The sequence below is a fragment of the Haliotis rufescens genome, unplaced genomic scaffold (assembly GCF_023055435.1).
Source record: "Haliotis rufescens isolate VD_foot unplaced genomic scaffold, xgHalRufe1.0.p SCAF_5, whole genome shotgun sequence".
Taxonomy (NCBI): Eukaryota; Metazoa; Mollusca; class Gastropoda; order Lepetellida; family Haliotidae; genus Haliotis; species Haliotis rufescens.
In genome coordinates this window covers 37,661,272-37,685,021 of record NW_025964223.1, presented here as the reverse complement: position 1 = coordinate 37,685,021, position 23,750 = coordinate 37,661,272, and the positions used below count along the sequence as shown (strand labels likewise).

The 23,750-nt window shown below is 42.4% G+C and overlaps 2 protein-coding genes across 2 annotated transcripts; both read left to right on the top strand.

The window, feature by feature from the left end:
• LOC124116323 lies at positions 1 to 23,750 on the top strand. The gene is made up of 10 exons (XM_046477606.2): positions 1 to 149; positions 1,783 to 3,427; positions 4,715 to 4,801; positions 5,332 to 5,925; positions 7,009 to 7,131; positions 8,475 to 8,645; positions 13,820 to 13,926; positions 14,643 to 14,853; positions 19,902 to 20,195; positions 20,934 to 23,750. Exons 2-10 carry the CDS (start codon positions 1,861 to 1,863, stop codon positions 21,437 to 21,439), a joined length of 3,660 nt encoding a protein of 1,219 aa, XP_046333562.2. The 5' UTR covers positions 1 to 149; positions 1,783 to 1,860; the 3' UTR covers positions 21,440 to 23,750.
• LOC124116301 (proline-rich protein 36-like) lies at positions 22,129 to 23,046 on the top strand. Its single transcript, XM_046477577.2, has one exon. It carries the CDS (start codon positions 22,129 to 22,131, stop codon positions 23,044 to 23,046), a length of 918 nt encoding a protein of 305 aa, XP_046333533.2.

Below are 23,750 nucleotides of genomic sequence, written 5' to 3'. Positions count from 1 at the left end.
GCCGTTTTGGTCGGATTCCGATTGAGTTCGGGAACTCTTGTGCAAGCGAAGTTAAAAAATGTAATGTTTCTCGATGAGGACTAACATAACGTGTTTACATCGCAACCAAAGAACATTCAACGTCAAATAAAGTGCAAAGTGTTATCAAGGTTTGTGTAACTACAATTACATATATATGTGTCTCTAGCGATGTCTGGGATCTGCAGTTGATTAGTGCCTAGATGGTCGAGAAACATCGATCTCATAGACAGATGCGTTCTGTCAATCACCCAATGGCCTATTCTTATAAACATGACCTAACATATCTCACATAGATCAAAATTGTGGTTTAATGCATGAGTGTTCCCGAGTCTACATTCATTTGTTCTTGTGGGACACCATTGGCACGAAGAGTTGGATGCTGTTCCATAATTGATTTCCTGAATATTACCATGGTTGTATACATCTAGTGTAGATCTCATGCCAGTTGTAGGGTTGTTGTCGACATTCGTGTACCACACTGTAGTCATATACCAAGGTTTGTATGTTTGTATTTTCACATACCATGCACACATAGAATTGTGCACATTTGAAGCAATATTTTGTGAAAGTCTCAGATTGTGCTGAGCATATGCTGAATGCAAGCAGATGACCTGCATACTATGACTAAAGAAAATTCATGGTACATTTAGCTAGGCAGAATAAGAGCTGGTTAAAAAATTATGGTACCCAAGTGGAGAATGATCAGTGATACAAAGGGAACTGGACAATCTGAATGCAGAGAGATCCACACCTTGTATATTTTGGCGGACTCCCACACAGAGTTTGGATAAGTTTTACCCGCATCCACCCATACCTAATCAACTTGATGACACGTACCCAAAAAGCATAGTTGTAAAATTTATATGATTTTAAAGATTATTAGCTTTTATTGATCTGATGTTGTCGTGAGACAATAACTTAAATTCTGGAAAGTCGGTTTAGTACTTCCAATTGCTTCTGAAAGGTATCAGCTCTGCTGCAAAACGTTGATTAAAACATGTTTGCAATTAAAACATTGTTGCTTAAGCCATATTGTTTGGTAACAAGGCTCCTGGAAGAGGGCACAGACCACTGATCACTGTGTGAACTGCCAATGTGTGACACTGAATGTGTTGTTGGTGTTCAGTCCAAGTGAGAATCTTCAATTATTCCAATCAACACAGTGAGTGACATGTAAATTGAATGTTTGAAATGTACTCTAAATGATGATATGGGTTTTATTGAAATAAAAGTGATCAAAATGTTGGAATGTGTGAAACTACTGATATTAATTAATTGCTAACGATTGGTTTGAAAATGTCTATGAAGTGTATAAAATTAAAAGTGCCCAAAACATATGCTTGGATATGTTAGTGTTAGTTAGTGCCGTGGTTAAATAATTATGAATATATACTGGTTAACTGGTTTCGAACGTCGTGCTTTATACTAACTTGTTAGAAATGCAAGAAATATGAAAATACATGGGTACATGTCCACCAAATTTGTGTACGGATCATTTAGACCTTTGTACAGGTCATCTAAATTTGTGTACAGGTCATCCAAATTTGTGTACGCGTCCTAACAATGTCTAAGTGAGATTCCCAAACCCATGATGTACCTATAGTACACTTTACTGAAACAAATTAAGGACTCCAGTTTTAAGGTATACAAAATGAAGATGTTTTAGGACATGTCTACTTGCTAGCTAGTACTTGTTGAGTCATACTCATGCTTCATACTCTGATGGAGCTTTAGTCTGAAACATCTGTTGTTATCTTTCAGATATGTCAGAAACAACAGGAGGCGTGATGAGTATGCTGCCCTGTACCTGAGTTTGACTAGATGGTATGTGATTAGACAATGAGTGATCGACTTGCCACAACTGGTCATGACACAACACACACCGACATGTTGCTGCCTGTCAATGGAGCAGAGGCAGAACATGAGGCGAGTATGCTGCAACAATCTATCTCTCACCAGACAGAGTCCGACATACTTCAACAATCTCTGTCTCACCAGACAGAATCCGATATTCTTCAGCAATCTCTGTCTCACCAGACAGAATCGGAAATACTTCAACAATCTCTCTCTCACCCGTCAGAATCAGAAATACTTCAACAATCTCTCTCTCACCCGTCAGAATCAGAAATACTTCAACAATCTCTCTCTCACCAGACAGAATCAGACATACTTCAACGATCTATGTCTCACCAGGCAGAGTCAGACATGCTTCAACAATCTCTCTCTCACCAGACAGACTCAAGCATCCTTCAACAATCCATGTCTCACCACACAGAGTCTGGCATGCTCCAGGCAACAATGCCTCACGCACAGAGCTCGGAAGAATCTCTAATTCCAAATGAAGAGCTTCATGGAATGCAGCTCATTGCCGGGGACTGCAACTCAGTGTTACAATGTGATTTATCAAGCTCTCAGACATCTCTCTCTGTTGAGAACCTGGGCCACAGTTCCACCCAGTTGAGATACAACACTGCAAATTCAAACACCATCAGCTCCCTAGCACAGAACTCCAATCTTCAATGTGACCTGTCTGTGTCTTCACTGTCTGCTACTTTAACTCCCAGCTCTAGTCAGCTGACGTGTGATGTAAGCTCTCCTCAGATCTCAGTGTCAGCATCTGAGAATTCATCCCACAATGCACAGCCAACATATATCACAACCACTGTACCCATCAGCTCACTTCTTCGACCTGCATTCCAGCCAACTAGTACATACGACAGTGTCAGTGAGTCGAGACGTGCATACAGCCAGCCTCCAATGTCCGCTCCTCTCCAACCCACACCCACTGTCAAGCCAACCATACTTCCTAACAACATTCTTCAGCAGGCTATTTCACTAAACTTCCCAGCAAACTTGGTGGCAGCTCTTGCCAGCCTGCCCCTTTTACAGTCATCAGTATCTTCACAGGTTCCAGCCACGAACTCTGTTGGCAACCCCTCCCAGAATGTGGTCCCTATAGCACCAGCACCACCTACATCCACCATCTTTCAAGCTATTCCAACGAACATCGTCCACAACCAGAACATTCTGTCGTCCATGAACTCAGCATCTAGTTGTGGCAATTCCGTTGCATTGCCTTTTTCTCCGGTATTGCAGAGAATACTGCCAGATACACACAAACGCCCCGACACAGTGCCTACACCCAGCAGCAATATCCCAGTGACAGCAGTGTTGTCAGGGGCCACTGTGTACTGTGCTGCCACCTCTCAGTCCGTAGCCCAGATGGACTCTACATTGCTACCCCACATTATCAACACAGTTTCGTCTACTGCTCCAGCTTCAGGGTCACTTGTGCCCCCTCAGCACCCACTGCCATGTCCTGTAACCATGGCAGCAAGTGTGGTCACATCTTCCGCTGTGTCTGCTGCAACACCATCACAGACAATGTTGCCTGTTGGAACCCAAGGTATGTCTTGGAAAGAGTGTGAAAAAATTTATATCGTCAATTCATAAACAATCAGCTAGTCTTGAAGATGGTCAAGGACTTGTGTGTATTTTGCATCATGTTAATGATAAGGGGTAAAGTCAGTCATGCAACTACAAGAAAACTTCTGTAGAGAAAAAAGACTCAGGTAAACCAGTCACATTTGCAAGATGAAAATTAGTTGGTGATCTTTTAATGGGCTATGGGCAATGATTAGTATTTCTCTATATATTCTTGTGTCTTGGACCAGGATGTATTATGGTCTCAATAAATTATATGAGGCGACAGGCATTTTTTTATTAAACAATTGTATGAATAAAATGTTCACAACATCTGTGTACATTAACTATACCTGCCAGATGAGAATTTTATAATTAATTTATTAAGGCCTAAGAGGCATTCATGTTAAATGAAATTCTTTCAGGGTGTTGGTGACATAACCCATTTCCTTAGAACTTGTAGGGAAAGGTTGCAGGATTGTTGGAAACAAACATGGGCACTATCTATAAGTGAAACAAGTAAGCTTAATAATTATTCCATTATCAAATCAGTGTTGGAGCCTGAAAGGTATTTGCACAATATGAAGAGTAAAAATTTAAGAATTGTTCTTAGTCGATTCAGATGTGGTAACCACAAACTGGCTGTTGAAATTGGGCGGTGGGGAGGAGTTGCTAGAGAGGATAGAGTATGTAAATATTGTTTTGATAATCTGAGTGTATCAATTGTGGAGGATGAAGTTCATTTTATTACATCATGTTACTTGTGTAACAAATTCAGAAATATGCTTTTGCCAAGTATTTGCACCAGTAATCTTTGTACTCTCGACAAATTTGAGAAAGTTATGACAGATAATTCTTTGTCAGAATCTTTAGCACTGTATATTGTTAAATGCACACAGGCAAGGCAGGTTTATCTCAGAGGTTAAAGGGAGACAACTTTATATATAGTTTACGAGTGCTTCACTTACTTTTGATGATTATAGTAGATCTTTTCTTAATGATTGTAATTGTTGTTTGTAATTTAAAATTGTTGTGACTTGATTATATACACATGTACTCTTGGCTGGAGGCCTTATTACAGAATAAAAGAGTCTTGAGTCTTGAAATTCTTTTAATGCCACAAAAGTCTGTTTTATGGATTCTTAATTTCAAGATTGATTTATTAACCATAAACAATACCTGACAATATTTATCATGTTTACATCTGTATCGATTGTGCAAATATCATTGCATTTGGGAGTGTACTTTTTCAAACATGTGTGTTGTCAAGGTGTTTCAGTTGCGGACACCCCTTCACAGCCGACCACTGGACAGCCACTGCCCAGTGACCACCACCAGGCTGCCTCCACCTTCTCATGTAAGGGCGTCACATAATCCATGTGTTAGCTCACCTCAACTATATTCATGCTTGCTCTGCCATTTATGATCTTACTCATGTATGTGTCTGTTTGGTGTGCGGTATATTTTGGTGACTTCAACCCTAGAGTATCACACACCAGTGTATCCCACCAACTGACTGTAAAAAGTGCAGTTTCCACCCTTGGCAAACTAGGCTGGAATTTTGTGTCTTGATTGTAGGGGCCACCAGTGGCTGTTACAAATTATGTCCCCCCTTTTGACCAATCAGATTCCACCTCCCATATCACTTTCATTTTCTTCAAACGAAATGGGGGCCCCCCAGTTAAAATGATATGATCGATAATCAAGGTCTATTTAAGAAACGACAAGTGGGAGTTGTTTATCGTAAATAAAATACTGCAGGGAGAATAATTGGCTCAGAGCTGTGCCCCTCATGGTTTATTCTCTGTGAGGTGTTTTAGTTTACGACAAACAACTCCCACTGATGTGATAGGGATGTCTACTAATCAGTGTGATGTTTGTGTCCAGCACAGTTCCCGATGCCAATGCCAGTGATGTCTACACAGGAGTCCTCCACTCTGGCTGCCAGTGACATACAGTCCCTTCAGACCTGCCTGTCTCACCCCTTCATCCAGTCTCTCACTCACCACAATCTAGTCACCTCTCTTGGAAGTCAGATTGTCTTCAACCCTCCCCGCTCGCAGGGCACATCATCACCATCCTTCCCCCAACTCACCCCTGTGGACACACAGCAGATGACCCCGGGGCACCTTCTACGACAGTCTGGTTGTCACCTGCCGGAATCTAATGACCAGTCATCACTGATAGCCAACTCCATGTCTGCTCATGTGTCTGTGGCTACCGGTGCCTCCACGCAGGTGTCTGGGGAGAACTACCCAGCTCCACCCCCAAGCAGTCTCTCTCCCATGATGCATCTGTCCAATCACTTCCAGACATCTGGTGTGTTGTCTCCCTCCGACCCTGCCAGTCAGAACCTGACGACTCGTCTGTACCTTACCAGTCCCCTCACTGTGGTGCCTCTAAATCATGACCCCCAGGGCCGAGACAAGGTGGAGGGGCAAGAGCCAGCAGCCCCGGCCTTCACCCTGGCCAACATGTCCGGTGAGCATCCACACAGCACCATGACATTTCATTGTGTCAGCACTGAACTATTACTGTTCTGTAGGATAAATAAAATACTGACTACCATTAATAATTAACAAGAGACATGTTTGCATGTATATTAAATGTGAAAAAGCATAGGTCTTAAATGTAACATTTCAAACAAATAAATTACACTTCGTTTCCAGTTTGTTGTAAATAGTATAACAGAGTTCAAAATTAGTGGGGTCCTGTATCCTTGAGGTTTGCTGCAATAGTATTTGATTCTAGTTTTTACTTTTAACAATTAAGCTCTTATGACATGGACCTGTTCACTTTCATGCTTAATTCTCAATGCCAAGTTGTCTAAGGCACCGCAATTTGCTGTGCACAGTTGCGTCCCTTGGGCATGCCAGAAACCTATGACTGTGTGTTCAAATCCTGGTTTGCCCTGATTATGTTTCTTAGTTTGTCAGCATCCATACCCATGCTTGTGGGTAAACATCTGAGACCTGCATCACCTCATCCTTTCCTCCCATATAAAGTTGATTTCCCTTGATATAACTGGAAGACTATTCAAAGCGGCATTAAATATAACTCACATACTTAATTTCTTTACATTGTTTGATGTCTGTTTGTCTTATGACACAGATTCTTCGTGTTTCCTAGTACAGGCATGCTACAGGAACAACTCAATGACACAGATTCTTCGTATTTCCCAGGTCTCACAAATACAATCAGTACAACTGACATAGGCATGCTACAGGAACAACTCAATGACACGGATTCTTCATATTTCCCAGGTCTCACAAATACAATCAGTACAACTGACATAGGCATGCTACAGGAACAACTCAATGACACGGATTCTTCGTATTTCCCAGGTCTCACAAATACAATCAGTACAACTGACATAGGCATGCTACAGGAACAACTCAATGACACGGATTCTTTGTATTGCCCAGGTCTAACAAATACAATCAGTACAACTGACATAGGCATGCTACAGGAATGACATTATGTACACAGGTCTACAGCTTCTTTCCAGACAAGATAATCTAGAACTATCCCAATGATGCTTGTTGTTGATGTTGTTGCCAACAGTGATAGACATGTTGCTGAAGCAGCCAACAGATGTCCCAGACATGGATCGAGCCACCCTCCCTCCCAAGGAGACAACGGAACCTCCACCAGCTCTGGACAACACACCTAAACTATCGGGACTGTGTGAGTAGAAGTCACTGAAATACACTACAATTGTACATCTGTAGTGGTCTACCTTGTAGGGGCTGCCCCATAACTCAGGAACCTGTTCAGATTTCATGCAGAGTGGGTGGTCTCTGTGGTGGTGTCTGAGTATCGGCTGAGTTTCAACAGTTCATGGTTGTGTGAATGACTAAGAACTTGACCTGTGTAGTGTAAGAACCTTACCTGTGTAGTGTAAGAACTTGACCTGTGTAGTGTAAGAACCTTACCTGTGTAGTGTAAGAACTTGACCTGTGTAGTGTAAGAACCTTACCTGTGTAGTGTAAGAACTTGACCTGTGTAGTGTAAGAACCTTACCTGTGTAGTGTAAGAACTTGACCTGTGTAGTGTAAGAACCTTACCTGTGTAGTGTAAGAACTTGACCTGTGTAGTGTAAGAACCTTACCTGTGTAGTGTAAGAACTTGACCTGTGTAGTGTAAGAACTTGACCTGTGTAGTGTAAGAACCTTACCTGTGTAGTGTCAGAACTTGACCTGTGTAGTGTAAGAACTTGACCTGTGTAGTGTAAGAACTTGACCTGTGTAGTGTAAGAACCTTACCTGTGTAGTGTAAGAACTTGACCTGTGCAGTGTAAGAACTTGACCTGTGCAGTGTAAGAACTTGACCTGTGTAGTGTAAGAACTTGACCTGTGTAGTGTAAGAACCTTACCTGTGCAGTGTAAGAACTTGACCTGGGTAGTGTAAGAACTTGACCTGTGCAGTGTAAGAACTTGACCTGTGTAGTGTAAGAACTTGACCTGTGTAGTGTAAGAACTTGACCTGTGTAGTGTAAGAACTTGACCTGTGTAGTGTAAGAACCTTACCTGTGTAGTGTAAGAACTTGACCTGTGCAGTGTAAGAACTTGACCTGTGTAGTGTAAGAACTTGACCTGTGTAGTGTAAGAACCTTACCTGTGTAGTGTAAGAACTTGACCTGTGTAGTGTAAGAACTTGACCTGTGTAGTGTAAGAACCTTACCTGTGTAGTGTAAGAACTTGACCTGTGTAGTGTAAGAACTTGACCTGTGTAGTGTAAGAACTTGACCTGTGCAGTGTAAGAACTTGACCTGTGCAGTGTAAGAACTTGACCTGTGTAGTGTAAGAACTTGACCTGTGCAGTGTAAGAACTTGACCTGTGTAGTGTAAGAACTTGACCTGTGTAGTGTAAGAACTTGACCTGTGTAGTGTAAGAATCTTACCTGTGTAGTGTAAGAACTTGACCTGTGCAGTGTAAGAACTTGACCTGTGTAGTGTAAGAACTTGACCTGAGACAGTGTGTTGTTACAGTCTGTGGGTGTAAGAACTTGACCTGTGTTGTTTTTCAAGACTGTGTGGAGTGTAACAACAGCTACAAGAACGGATGCACCTACCATAAGATGAACTACACCTACGTAGCTGACAGACCAGTGCTACCTCGAGCCAAACTGACACTGCCAACATGCTTGATCCTGCAGACTTCCCGCATTAAGATTACTGCAGACAATGTCAACAACCTGGGTGGGTATGGCTTCCATGGTTACTCAACAGGATGTAAAGGATATTTGTAATGAGAGATCATTCTATGCATAGAAGCTGGCTGCATGTGTTGAGTGATAAGCCTTGATTTTTATCCCCCGCCACGAAGTGGAAGGGGGATATAGGAATGGGTGCCGTCCATCCGTCCTTCCGTCCGTCCGTCACATTTCGTTTCCGGAGCAGATCTTGAAAACCATACCATATTTCTTCACCAAACTTGGCACATAGATAGATCTAGTGGTGAAGTGGTGCCTTTTGATAGTTTGGGATTTTTAAAAAGACATTTTTTCGAGTTTCCATGGCAATGACTTTGATTTAGACTGAAAATGGCGGTAGTCCTCGTTTCCGGAGCAGATTTTGAAAACCGTACTATATTTCTTCACCATACTTGGCACATAGATAGATCTAGTGGTGAACTGGTGCCTTTTGATAGTTTGGGATTTAAAAAAACAAACTTTTTCGAGTTTCCATGGCACCGACTTTGATTTAGATTGAAAATGGCGGTAGTCCTCGTTTCCGGAGCAGATCTTGAAAACCATACTATATTTCTTCACCATACTTGGCACATAGATAGGTCTAGTGGTGAACTGGTGCCTTTTGATAGTTTGGGATTTTTAAAAAAGTTATTTTTCGAGTTTCCATGGTAACGACTTTGATTTAGACTGAAAATGGTGGTAGTCCTCGTTTCCGGAGCAGATCTTGTAAACCGTACTATATTTCTTCATCAAACTTGGCACATAGATAGATCTAGTGGTGAACTGGTGCCTTTTGATAGTTTGGGATTTTAAAAAAATAAATTTCGAGTTTCCATGGCAACGACTTGTGAGTATTTCATGCTTGTTGTACAATATTTTCAAGACACAGGATATGGCAGGTCATAGTTTGAAGGCTTGTGCTATGGAGTGATGTGATGATACAAGCTTTATACACAAAAATATCATCTGAAAAAAAACTAATTCTTACGAATCTTATACCTCTATCTGCCATAAATCCTGTATTTTGGCTTCAATTACACTAACTAAAATTTTCAGATTTTCAACAGACGTCCTCTTCACTGTCAATTACACACAACTAGTTGTCGCCAAGTAGTCTCATAACTACCCAAGCCATGATGTCATAATGGCGGCAACCTCACTTTTTCCTGTGTGTGCTAGAGTCAACACCTACAATAGTAGTAGTGACAATCTAGCACCTGGTAGTAGGTCACCAGGCCATGCTACACAAGAGCTACAAGCTGAGCTGCACGGCCAGCCGACAAGCCACGGCCAGGTCATTCTAGACGTCGTGGCTCACGGTTACAAGCTACACTTCAGGAAACATCGGAGCCTGAACATACACACCATGGGTTGAAGGTTTCACCTGACCGGTGCCAAGTTAGCAGCTGCAGAATTGGCCGTCAGGAAACTACTAAAGGAGTGAGCCATTCGGGAACTAAAGAAGTCAAATAACTCCAAAGGTTTTTACTCACCAGTCTTTTTAGTCCCGAAGAAGAACACAATCGAGATGAGGATGATAATAGATCTAAAGACCCTCAACAAGAGATGTCTGGTGTCGCCTCCAAAACTCCAGATGGAGTCCATACGGAAGTTGCTGTCAACGTTGAAGAAGGCTTATCAGCCTAGATCTTACAGATACATATCTTCACGTCCCATCATTTCGGAAATATCTACGCTTCAAAATCAATGGCCGACGCTACAAATTCCAAATCCTACCATTCGGGATAGCAATAGCACCTTGGCTATTCACCAGAATTACAGTGCCAGTCATCGAGTTCGCCCATCTCCAGCTAGTTCTAATCCATGGTTATCTTCTTAACGGCAGACCAAGGGAAAAATCAGCTACATCAGAACATTCTTGGTCCACCTTATGACTTACCTATGTTTCCTAGTCAACCCAGCCAAGTCAGAGATCACTCCGGTCCAAGACATTATATACATCAGGGCAAGATTCCAGCTAGCCAGAGGATATCTATGTCCACCAGAGGATCGATTCGACAAAGACTGTAAAGATGATCCAATCAATCTCAAGTCAACCCAAGAAGTCGCTGAGGTGGTGGATGTCTCTGCTAGGCAACCTGACATCTCTACAGGATATGACCTTTGGAGGAAGGCTGAGGGTAGATCGAAGGGCTTAGAATTCCAGTCTCACTTACCTCCAACTTTGCTACAAGACCTCCATTGGTGGAATCACAGAGAACATGTGTTGAGTGGCATCCCGCTGACTTATCCGACACCATCATCTATTCACAGACGCATCAAGTTTCGGGATGGGGAGCTCATATGGACAATCTCACAGTACAGGGATTGTGGAGCACAGAGGAGAAGATCCTTCATATCAACTGCAGGGAAATGAAGGCCATCTATTATGCCATCCTGGAATGGAGGATACATCTTCATCTATCATCAGTTGTCATAGCCACGGACAACACCACAGTAGTGGCCTATATTCAGAAGCAGGGAGGAACCAGATCCAACTCTCTGATGATGGAGACTACACGATGTTTTGCCTTGGCAGACTCCTTCAACTGACGGATAGAAGCGGGACATATTCCCGGGAAGCTGAACATACTGGCCGACAGCCTCTCACATCGGGGGAGAATAGTGGCAACAGAATGGACATCACATCCACAGATCATCAAGGATAAACCAAGATTTGGGACATACCTCACATAGATCCATTCCCCACCTGCCAGAACCAACTTCTAGTTTATGTCAGTCCAGTTCCCGACCAAAGAGCTCACCAGATTGACGCTCTTTCGATGGATTGAACAAATCTATTTGGCTACACATTCCCACCATGATCAGCCCTAGACAAGGTCATCCACAAGGTGGAGGAGACAGATTGCGTAATAAAACTGATAGCCCCAGTTTCAGATAGCCCCTGGATCTGCTACGATAGCCCAGGGCCAGGATATTCCACAAAAATCTGCCCATCTAACTGCTTGGAAGTCATCGCACAGAAGATGCAAACATCCGGTTACTCTGAGCTTGCCTTGGATGCTGTGGACCTTCATTCTCCCTTATATGTGACAACAGGTGGGACAAGTTTGTCCAGTGGAGAAGACGACTTGGGATTATTGATAATGCTGTATCAATCCCTATGATAGCGGACTTCCTTCTTCATCTACTTCAAGACAATAAGTTCAGACACGGGACGATGGAAGGTTACAGATCAGCCCTTCATTCTGTATCTATCGGAAACCATCCCATCCTCAACAGATTAATGAAATCCTTTCTACTAGAAGATATTAGGACCCCATGTATCTTCCCCAATTGGAATCTCTCTGTGCTATTATAGGCACTGTTAACGGAACCTTACGAACCCATGGCGAAGGCTATCCTACTTAAAAAAGCCAGGAAAACATCGTTTCTGCTAGCCATGGTACAGCAGCAAGAGTTTCGGAGTACCATGCCTTAGACTATTCTAGTCTTACCCACCATGATCAACATTAGACTTCTATTAATATAAAATCGATTCCAGAATTCATAGCCAAGAACCAATCTACCACAATGGGACCGTTGGGTCATAGACAGTATACAATCCCGGCATTTGGACCAACAGTGGATCAACCAGACAGACTCTTATGTCCCATCATAGCTCTTAAGTTTTATCTCTCGACTACAGACCCACAAAGACACCACAGAAGGATACTCTTTCAATCCTGTAAGACCACCTTGAACAAGGATATCACCTCCTGCCTCACAAAACACCTTCACCAGCTTTTACTTATGTGACGTGCAGTCGGACCTAGAGGGAATGTCATCTATCACCATTGACCGGAAGTGACGTCTTCACCGGAAACAGCTGAACAAAGTCCTTCTAACCAGGAAATAGACCTAGAGAGACGTCATTACCAAATAGGGAAGTGACATACTGGAAGTGACGTCATATTTGGAAGTGATGTCAGAACCAGAAGTGATGTACCGGAAGTGATGTGATTGTCGGTATTATAGGTCACTAATCCAGGTTTATTATGGTCAAAATCAGCAAATATAACAATAAATCTAGTGATAATATCATATATTTCACTGATTATTGACATAGTTTCTGATTTTCAAGTCCAAGTTCAGAGGAAATTATCTCAGTAGGATGAGAATCAGTAGATAATGGTTTCCAGAAGAGGATTGCTGTCAATTACACAGCGAGTTACTAGAGGCAGATCCCACTGGGTCCCTCCCGTTTATTCTGGCAGAGATGTAATAGAGGTGGAATTTTCGTAAGAATCACGAACAATAGTTATTGTTAATAATTCCAAGAATACTACCTCTATTACATGCGAACTACTCCCTCCCACCTCTCCAATTCATCTACCTCTTGTAGTAGATGAGGGAAAAAAGTGAGGTTGCCGCCATTATGACATCATGGCTTGGGTAGTTACAAGACTACTTGGCGATAACTAGTTCTGTGTAATTCACAGTGAAGAGGACATCTGTTGAAAATCTGAATATTTTTGTTAGTGAGATTGAAGCCAAAATACAGGATTTATGGCAGATATGTAATAGAGCTAGTATTCTCAGTAGTGATTCCTGTTCATTGTAACCCACACAATCATATGGCTAGGATATTTCTAAAAGCAGCTTAAATCCATACACATTCATTTCAATAGCCAGCTGTCTTGTATTCCTGAAAAAACCCTCATTAATAAAGACACACACAAATTGTGGTTCCGATTACAGCAAGTTTAGAATTAGGGTAGGTTCATAGGTATGTTTTTTAATTTACAAAATTACAATTTAAAGGACAACAAAGATAGTTGAACTGAATGCTATGTTCCAGGTCACCATTTCATCATTTACACTCTCACGTTTGGGTGGAAAGTAAATCAGCATGATGTCAAGTAATGCAGGACAGAGTACACATGTGAGAAGTTTGTAAACTCAATGCACTGCCCACTGTATAGTCATTTTGTGTAACCGAATACTCGCATCACTGCATGGAGCTATCGAATGTTCATTGACACAGACAATACATGCAGTTATGCAAGCTTCATTGTTATTGGGAAACTGGCGAAAGAGAAAACAGCGGAACAAATGTCAATCAAGTTAATTAATAGTGAAAGAACATTAGGTTGGAAGCATTGTTTAGGGTTGGTAGGTGAGGTAATCGGAACCACAAGGTTATTTCTTTTTAGGCCTCACTTTTTCTTAATATTGCAGGTGTTTTCACCAATGAGAAGATATTGAAGAAGACAGAGTTTGGTCCCCTTGTAGGGAAGATAGTTTCTGAAGACACCTACACCTACACCAGCAGCTTCACCTGGAAGGTGAGTGGATTACAGGTGCATGTGTTCGGCTTACAGATACATCAGCTGCAGACACACATGCTACAAACACTTACCTTATGGTCTCACTGCTTGTAGACACGGTTGACAGACACAAGGCTTAAAGATCGTCACATGGCTTATATATGCACAAATTACAGACTCATGACATACTGACAGTTGCATGGCTTATAACCACATGGCTTACAGATTCATGGCTTAAAGACAGTTGCATGGCTTACAGACTCAAGACATACTGACATTTGCATGGCTTATAAACGCATGGCCATACATATTCATGGCTTAAATACAGTTGCATGGCTTATAACCGCATGGCTTACAGACTCAAGACATACTGACAGCCGCATGGCTTATAAATGCATGGCTTACAGATTCATGGCTTAAAGACAGTTGCATGGCTTACAGACTCAAGACATACTGACAGTCACATGGCTTATAAATGCATGGCTTACAGATTCATGGCTTAAGGACAGTTGCATGGCTTATAGACGCATGGCTTAGAGAGAGAGTTGTATGGCTTATAGACGCAGAGCTTATAGACACATGGCTTAGAGACAGTCACATGGCTTAAAAATGCATGGCTGAGAAAGATTCATGTCTTACAAATGTTTATGCAATATATTGGTGGGAGACACAGTGTGATTGAAGAAAGTGATGAGCGTGTCACTGGCTGATGTATAAGGCGTTGTCTATTTCAGATATTCTACTGTGACCATCACAGTGTGGTTGATGTAAGCGATGAAGCTGAGTGTAACTGGCTGATGTACGTAAAGCCGGCACCCACACTGCAGGATCAGAATGTGGTGGTCTACCAGCGTGGCGCGGAGCTGTTCTTCATAACTAACAAGGATATGGAGGCTGGGTCTGAGCTGCTTTTCTGGTTTGCTAAAGACTACGCAAAACTCTTAGGTTAGTGATCCTGCTTGAGCATAGTGAAGCTTAATGTCATGAAAATAATAATTGAGTACCAGGTTTGATTGATATGTTCTTAGCCTCACATAGAAACACTTGACCTAAGGACATGAAAATGATTTATTTTTCAACATAATCTCCTTTCATTTGACACTTTTGCCAACGATTTTGAAGGGAATATTTCCCGGTTTCATAGAAGTGCTCCTTTTGGCTGTCCATTAAGTTCGCCACAGCTGCTATGACATCATAGTTCAAGTCAAAATGGTTCCGGCTGAAAATTTCTTCGTGTCTAGGAACAGATTGAAGTCTGACATAGCCATATGAGGAAAACAAGATGGTGCTTAAATGAGTTCAAAGCCACACTCATGGATTGTGGCCATGGCAAAGACTGGTTTGTGCACTGTTGCATTGTCCTGGTGGAAGGGCACACCTTTTCTCAGCCTAATTTTGTCTTAATTTCATTATTTAATTGCCTAAAAAGTGCAGCATAATATGCTCCATTTATTCTCTGGTCTTTTGGAACATAGTCCACCTTCAGCATCCAAAAACACAGAGGCCATAACCTTTCCAGTTGCCTTCTTGGTGATGGTGATGGTGATGTCAAGTGCTTCCATTGTTTTGATTGTTGTTTGGACTAAAGCTGGAAGTGGTCAACCCACATTTCTTCCATAGTCACAAATCTTTGCAAGAACCTTTCTGGATCAGCTCCAAACATGTGTTGCCTGTTTGATCAGATATCAGAAGCTTTGGAACTCACGAAGATCCAGGGTAGAATAGGTCTAAAGCAACCCATGCTTGCCTTAAAAGGCGACTATGCTTGTCGTAAGAGGTGACTAACAGGAACGGGTGGTCAGGCTCGCTGACTTGGTTGATGCATGTCATCAATCCCAATTGCAGAGATCAATACTCATGATAACAATCACTGGATTCTCTGGTCCAGACTCGATTATTTACAGACCGCCATCAATTAGCTGGCATATTGCTGAGTGCGGCGTTAAACAACAACAAACAAACAAACAGAAGCTTTGGACCCAATGAGCTGGTGCTTTCTTCATTGACAAAGTTGAAAATGGAATTTACTCTCTCTTGGGAAATGCCCTATGAAATAGCAACATAATGCTCAGTCATGTCCTGGTATCACCATGTCATAAATTCTCGAGATCATTTCTGGTGTTACTGATGTGAGAGGCCACCCAGGACGGGTTGTCTTCAAGGCTCTCTCTGCCACTCTGCTACCCACCTCATCACTTTGCCATAGGAAGGAGAGTCCTTCCCAAGTTTTGTACTTCATGGATGGCTTTTGGTGTCAAAGCCCACTTTTTGCAAGATCACTTGATCACAGCAAGTTTTTGTGAATATACCTCTAGAGATCTTGTAATGTAATGAACATGTTCATCCTCCAAGCCATTATTCAGTGTCATTTATCAAGAAAGAAAGGTAAGCTTTATGCCATATTTGTTGATTTCAGAAAGGCTTTTGATCTGACTTGATAGATCAAAACTGTGGTTTGTACTGAAACATAGAGGTGTTTCGCCGAAAATGCTAAATGCTGTCACATCCATCTGTAAGTATGTAAAGGGGGAATACAATAATCTGTCACAAGATTTTGATTGTCCATTGGGGGTAAGACAAGGATGTGTGTTAAGTCCACTTTTATTTTCCATGTTTATTAATGAGTCAGCTATACAAATCGAATCAAACTGTGAACATGGGATACAAATGCATCCAGATATTATGCAACTATTTCTATTATTATTTGCGCTTCACGCAGATTCTGCATATGATTTACAAAAACGTGTTAATGTTTTTGGGATGTTTCAGTGAAAGTCACCAGTTATCTGTAAATTTAGAAAAATCGAAAATTGTTTTTAAAAATGGTGGTATACTATCCAAACCTGAAAAATGGTATTTATATGACACTCATCTAGAAACTGTTCCAATCTGTGAGTATTTGGTTTTGATATGTCTGTGGAAACAAGGACATGTATATAACATATCTAGTTTGAAATCTGAGTTTGTATATTGAACGAAATCATCCTACGAGCAATTTTGGCATGCAGTACTTTTTTTATTAAAAAGATGAAACTGATCAACGAGGTTGAAATTAAAGTGTCAAACGTTCTTAAAGTGAAACACAACCCCAGTCTCTGAGAAAATGTTTCTGCCATGTGCATTGACGACTGCTGTGCAACCTCGATACATAGAATAGATGAGGCAGTTGATGAAGGCCATAGGCACTTGAGCCCACACTCTGAGGAACGCCTGACGCACTTCACTTACAGTTGTCGGCCTTGGTCGGATGTCATTCAGCCGTCTTTGAATCTCGTCCTACAGGTGCTCAATGGGATTTAAATCGGGACTGAGGGCAGCTAGGCCACTGCATAGTTCTGATGCCATTCTGCTGGAGCACAACTCTTGTTGCTCTCCCAGTGTGGGCACGGGAGTTATCATGCTGAAACTCGTGGTTTCGGCATGCCAAATGAGGTATGGCGTGTGGTCTCAAGACCTAAATGTACCAGGCTGCTGTGACACCATTGCCTCTCCCTGGAGCCATGTTCTGGAAGACCACAGGGCCGACCCTCTGTGCAAGACCAATTCCACCTCACACCATGATGCTTGGACCACCCCACGAGTCTCTCTCAACAACACAAGCATGTGAATAACGTCCCCCACGGTGTCGCCAGACCCTCTCTCTGCCATCTGCTGTTGAGATACAGTAACGGCTCTCGTGTGAGAAGAGGATTTTTCTCCACTGCTGGTGGCGCCAATGCTGGTGCTGTGTTGCCAACCGAAGACGGTCCCGTGGCCTGTGACAGTGAAGGTGTCTGCTCGTCAATCGTCAACGCACAGTGTCCGCACTAATGTGTCGCTGGTGTGTCCCCATGGTCTGTCGAGCAGTTTCCGCAGCAGTAACAAAACGATCTTGAAGATGCTGTCGCACAATCTGATGATCCTGACGTCGGGTGGTACCCTTGGTCTTCCACTTCATCTGTAGTGTTGGTGGTCTGATACCATTGCTGGAGCCTGTATATGGTCCTTAGGTGGACTTGAAATGCATCGGGCTTGGTGTCACTGATTTCTTGTCTGTCTTGGCATGTGGTAGCAATTTAATAACGAATGAATGTTATCCGATCTGGGTGGATTTTTATAGGGCAAGAAATGCGATCTTTTTTGCGCAATATCTCAAGAACCAGGGGGTATATTTCATTCAGACAATGTAAATGAAGAATTGCAAGCTAGAAGAGGAAATCCTCCACACCTGAAGGAAGCAACTCCTATACAGGCTGTTATAGTCAAATGTTTCATTGCCAAAAGAAAGTTTGTTGCAGTGGAAAGAAAACAGTATCCTGGTGTTCTTCCATGGACTGTTCCTGTTCACAAGTCACAAGGCAGCACATACAGTTCTATGGTTGGTGATTTGACAACAGAAAAACACACACCAATATTATTATGCAAGGACTTGTGTGTGCACAATGCTTAGTAGGGTTACCTCAAGACAAAGGCTGTATCTAGTTGGCTTTGATCCTCAGAATATAAAGTCAGTAAGGATGCTCTTAAGGAAATGGAGTGACTGAAAGAGGATGGTTTGTTCTCTTGAAAGTCTTCCCTGCTGAGCATCCCACAAGATTCACTTCTGGTTGGACATCTCAATGTCTTATGTCTAATCTCTATACACATTACAATCACCTCCTGACAGAAGAATTCACCAATACAATGTCAGTGCTATACCTCACAAAAACCCATCTCCAAGATGAGGAAATACACTGATATGATTGTCTCCCTTCTCATTCATTCCTGCGCAAGGTATCTGATCACGGATGCAATACTGGGTTAGAGCGATCTGAGTTACACACAGCTTCATTGTCCAACATCCAACATAATGGCAGTTATGGTTACACATCAGAGACATCTGTATTGGTTGTTGTCGTAAACCAACCTCCAGGCACACTTAGGAACTTTCTGTGTAGGGGGAAGATGTAGCAGATGTAGCAGCTATGTAAACTCATGAGGCATAACTTTACTTACTTTACTTGCAGTGAAAATGTTCCACCAATAAACTAAAATACTTTTAAATTTCAGGGAGGGATATTGTTTCATGCCTGGACTGCTTGTTGATTCTGTAGGTTTTGAATTGAAATCCTTCTGAAGATATTCTATATTGTCCAACACATGAAATCACAACTTCCGGTTTTCGATAAAAGCAATTAAAAGTGTTGTAGCTCAAATTTATGTGGATATCATGGAGAAATATTGTGTGACTACTTTACTTAAATTTAGGGAACTTATGTATGTTATTATTTTGTAGCGGTTGGGGGCATTGTCACAATGCGACAAATACTTGTGTACTTGTGTGTTATGCTTATGACAATCTCAGGAGCGTGTATATACCCCCAGAATTCTACTTATATCCAACATTACTTAAATTTAAGTTACTAATGACTTAAAAAAACAAACAGAAACTGTTACAAATCTTGCAACTTTTGTAAATAAATCAGTGCAACTAAGACATTTGGGTGAACAATGTATATGAATGTACCAATGTATATGCTGTTACTCTCTCAAGCAATGATGTAACTGCAGCATGGGCCTATGGCATCCACTGCTTTATGAATAAAGATTGATTGTAATGTCCACCACAAAATATTTCCCGATTACCTACTTCCTTCCATATGGAGCAGGGCGTGGAGTCATCCAACGGATGACATCCTTACCTTGTCTGCTTGCTGATGGAGTTAACCTCTTTGGTCATGTGGACAAGGTGTTCGACATCTGATCAGAAGGTCCGTAGTTCGAATCCCATCACGGGAATTTTATGGCCGCTACATATGTGGGGCTCAGAACATATGACTCCACCCTCGTATTAAGAACGTAGGGACACAATACTGCACAGAGGAAGTACACATTATGGGAAGAAAAACAAACTCACCATAGCCTCACAGTACTATTACAATAGTTTTACAATACTATTTTAGCTGTTAATATATAATATTATTGAAGCAGGAGCTATCCCCCATGCTCACCCCAGTTTACTGCATCATATACAGGTCTGCCAGCTAAACCCAGCCAGCTCTGGCCCTCCAACTGTCCCTACTGCCATGTGTGCAGTAAAGTGTTCAGTGACTGGAAGAGCCTCAGTAGACACATGAAGACGGACCACCCCAACTCCAGCTCGCGGCGCTGGCCGTGTCAGATGTGTAACAGACGCTTCACCTCCACCACCAAGCTGAAGACCCACATGGTGGCCCTGCACATGAGGCTGAAGCCCTTCTCCTGCCCACACTGTGGCAAGAAGTTCTCCGACCAGAGCAACCTCCGCCAGCACCAGAACATACATACAGGTAGGGAGGGATGGAGTCAGTTTAGAAAATACTTGTGGATACAAGTAAAAGTTTGGAATTTTTGCTTGAATTTTTACCAAACGTTACCAATAATTAAATGAGGGATTGACAGCTTTTCACATAGTTCTGGGATGTTTGTGAACCAAAAAGAGAAATTCAAGCCAGTGAATTTGTACAGATTAACTGGCAGTTGGAAATCCAGCTGCGACAAAGTAGGGCATATGGGATTCTGGTACTGCAGCTCATTCTAACAGTGACAATAAATACCTCTATGAGAAGTCTGCCCTGCACGTTTAGTTCTAAGTTTACTTTAGGACAGTTAAATCTATAGGTAACTAAGCCATACATAGAATACATAGGAGTTATGCCTGCAAGATGTCACTGGTCATTGTACACATGATGTATATATATACACAATACGGACTGCCCAATGTTGAGGATGGATGAGGTAATGTCAGCCGACAGTATGTAGTATATAAAGGATCAACTGGTTTCAGGGAGAGTTGTTTATTTGTATCAAGTTTGATAACAAGACATGTTGCTGGTAACATTTACTCTGATTCATAACAGCAAGGACATCAGATTTTGCAGTAACATGACCCTGGTCATACCTCTTTTCTTGACCATTTCATGTTTCCCTGTTTTAAAATGACAGATAGAACTTTGGGATTCTTTTTTCCTTTCAAGTAAAACATAAAAAACATTTAAAAAATGAATAAAATGTCATATTTGTTTTAGGTGAACGGAAGTTTACTTGCGACATCTGCAGCAAGTCATTTCGTCAGAAGGCCCATCTACAGTCTCATATGATTATCCACACAGGTGGAGAGGGACTGCAGTGTCGATTCTGCTCAGCAAAGATAGCTCGCCCCTCCGACCTGAAGTCTCATGAGCTGAAGCACACTAAGGAGAAGTGCTATCCCTGTGCCCTGTGTGTGAAGGTCTTCTACAGGCTAGCCAACTACAAGAAACACATGCTGGTGCACAACAAGGAGCGCAACTTCACCTGCACTGAGTGCGGCAAGTCCTTTTACTCCAAGTACCACCTGACCCGGCACCTGAAGAGCTGCAAGAACGCCAAGTTGGGGGGGACCCAAGGGCTCGGGGGGAGTGAGGAGAACCTGTTCAGCACACTGGACCAAGACCCACAGGTTGAGATCGATATTGTGCGTGATGACAACATCAACATGAACACCACCACTGGTATATGTGCACGTCTCCGTAATCAGAGGCAGGACCGGTGACACACAGCTGCAGTGCATTGAAAGACAATGACTGGTTGAATTCTGAGAGATCCGCTCAAGTACTGGATATTTCTCACTTTCATCATGTAAATGTTAGACAATGATATGTACCAGTCTGAGAACTATAAATGTTAGACAATGATATGTACCAGTCTGAGAACTATAAATGTTAGACAATGATATGTACCAGTCTGAGAACTATAAATGTTAGACAATGATATGTACCAGTCTGAGAACTAAAAAAGTTAGACAATGATATGTACCAGTGACAGAAAGTAAGGTAATATGCTGTCCTGCTGCTGCAGAATACAAGGGGACAATCATCTTGATGTTCTTGTACATCCTATCTGATTCACTAGGAAACGTGAAATGGGCACTACAGACATATTTGGTCCGTGCTGACTCTCCAAAACAATTGAATCCAGAATTTTGACAAAAGATGGGATGCACACTCTAACCAAGTCATTTGCGAGCAAAAACACTCGATAGCTTTACATGTGTGGGAGCGAGGCACTCTGTATCTATCTTTTCTTAATACATAAACTTTGACTGTTCAGAAAAGGGGGGATATGCACCCCACATGTCCCCTCTGGTTCCATATCTCCCACTGGACCTGCTCCCCAACATCCCCCTTGTGGATCTGCATCCCACCTAACATCCCCCCTATATCTGCACCAAAACATCCCCATATGGATCCGTGCCCCAACACCCAACACCCATCTGGATCTGCACCAAAAAATCCCCCCTCTGGATCTGCACCCCAACACCAAACACCCATCTGGTTCTGCACCCCAAACACCCCCATCTGGATCTGCACCCCAACATACCCCTCTGGATCTGCACCCCAACGTCCCCCATCTGGATCTGCACCCCAATACCCTTATCTGGATCTGCACCCCAACATCCCCCATCTGGATCTGCACCCCAACATCCCCCATCTGGATCTGCATCCCAATATCCCCATCTGGATCTGCACCCCAACATCCCCCATCTGGATCTGCACCCCAATATCCCCATCTGGATCTGCACCACAACATCCCCTTCTGAATCTGCACCCCAACATCCCCATCTGGTTTTGCACCCCAATATCCCCATCTGGTTCTGCACCCCAACATCCCCTTCTGGTTCTGCACCCCAACATCCCCTTCTGGATCTGCACCCCAACATCCCCATCTGGTTTTGCACCCCAATATCCCCATCTGGATCTGCACCCCAACATCCCCCCTCTGGATCTGCACCCCAACATCCCCTCTGGATCTGCACCCCAACATCCCCCTCTGGATCTGCACCCCAACATCCCCATCTGGTTCTGCACCCCAACATCCCCATCTGGTTCTGCACCCCAATATCCCCATCTGGTTCTGCATCCCAATATCCCCATCTGGTTCTGCATCCCAATATCCCCATCGAGATCTGCATCCCAACATCCCCATCTGGATCTGCAACCCAACATCCCCATCTGGATCTGCACCCCAACATCCCCTTCTGGATCTGCACCCCAACATCCCCCATCTGGATCAGCACCCAAATATCTGCTCCCTGGATCCACCCGTGCCAAATGTATGCCGTTGGAAATAAGGATTAATGCTAATGGATCAATCACTTAATTCTGTCAGTACTGTGTGGCACCGAAACTGCTATTTTAACTTACAGCATTCAGTATCATCATCATCATTATCATTGTTGCTTTGGGGAACAGCTATGCCTTGCAATTCTAAAACAGCCATGGTACCAAAATGTATAGAATTAAGAGAAGCAGCTCATTCTTATTTCAATAGTTGGTAGAAACTGGGAAGAATGTATTCAGTTTATTTTAGGTGGGTAGCTCCTTGATCTGTGGTCTGAGTCTACTGTTGTTAAAACCTGAAACAATACTCATTGTTGGCAAGGTGATTGTGAAGTACTTGGTTGTATTACTATCAATGTTATGTTTGACAGTGTGCATGTTGAATGTAACAGTATGCTTGTAGATTTGTATTTCAAATTTGACTATTGCATACAGAAGTGTTTGTATGTTACATTAAGTACTGCGTGTACATGGTGTACAAACTGTCCTCCAGCAAGTGTGTAGTTATAAGTGCATGAATGTAGCCACCTGCAATTTAGGAAGAAGACGTGGTGAAATCTTCAAACATTTATTCAAGATAAAATCAACATGGCACAAGCAATTAATAATAAATCATTAACAATAATTAGTTTGTAATGCTATTAAGCATGGCGCAATAGATACAATAGATCAGAAGATATCTTACTCCATGTTTTAACAAAGTACAAGAGGATTAAACAAGGTGGCCTTAATATATTTACAGTA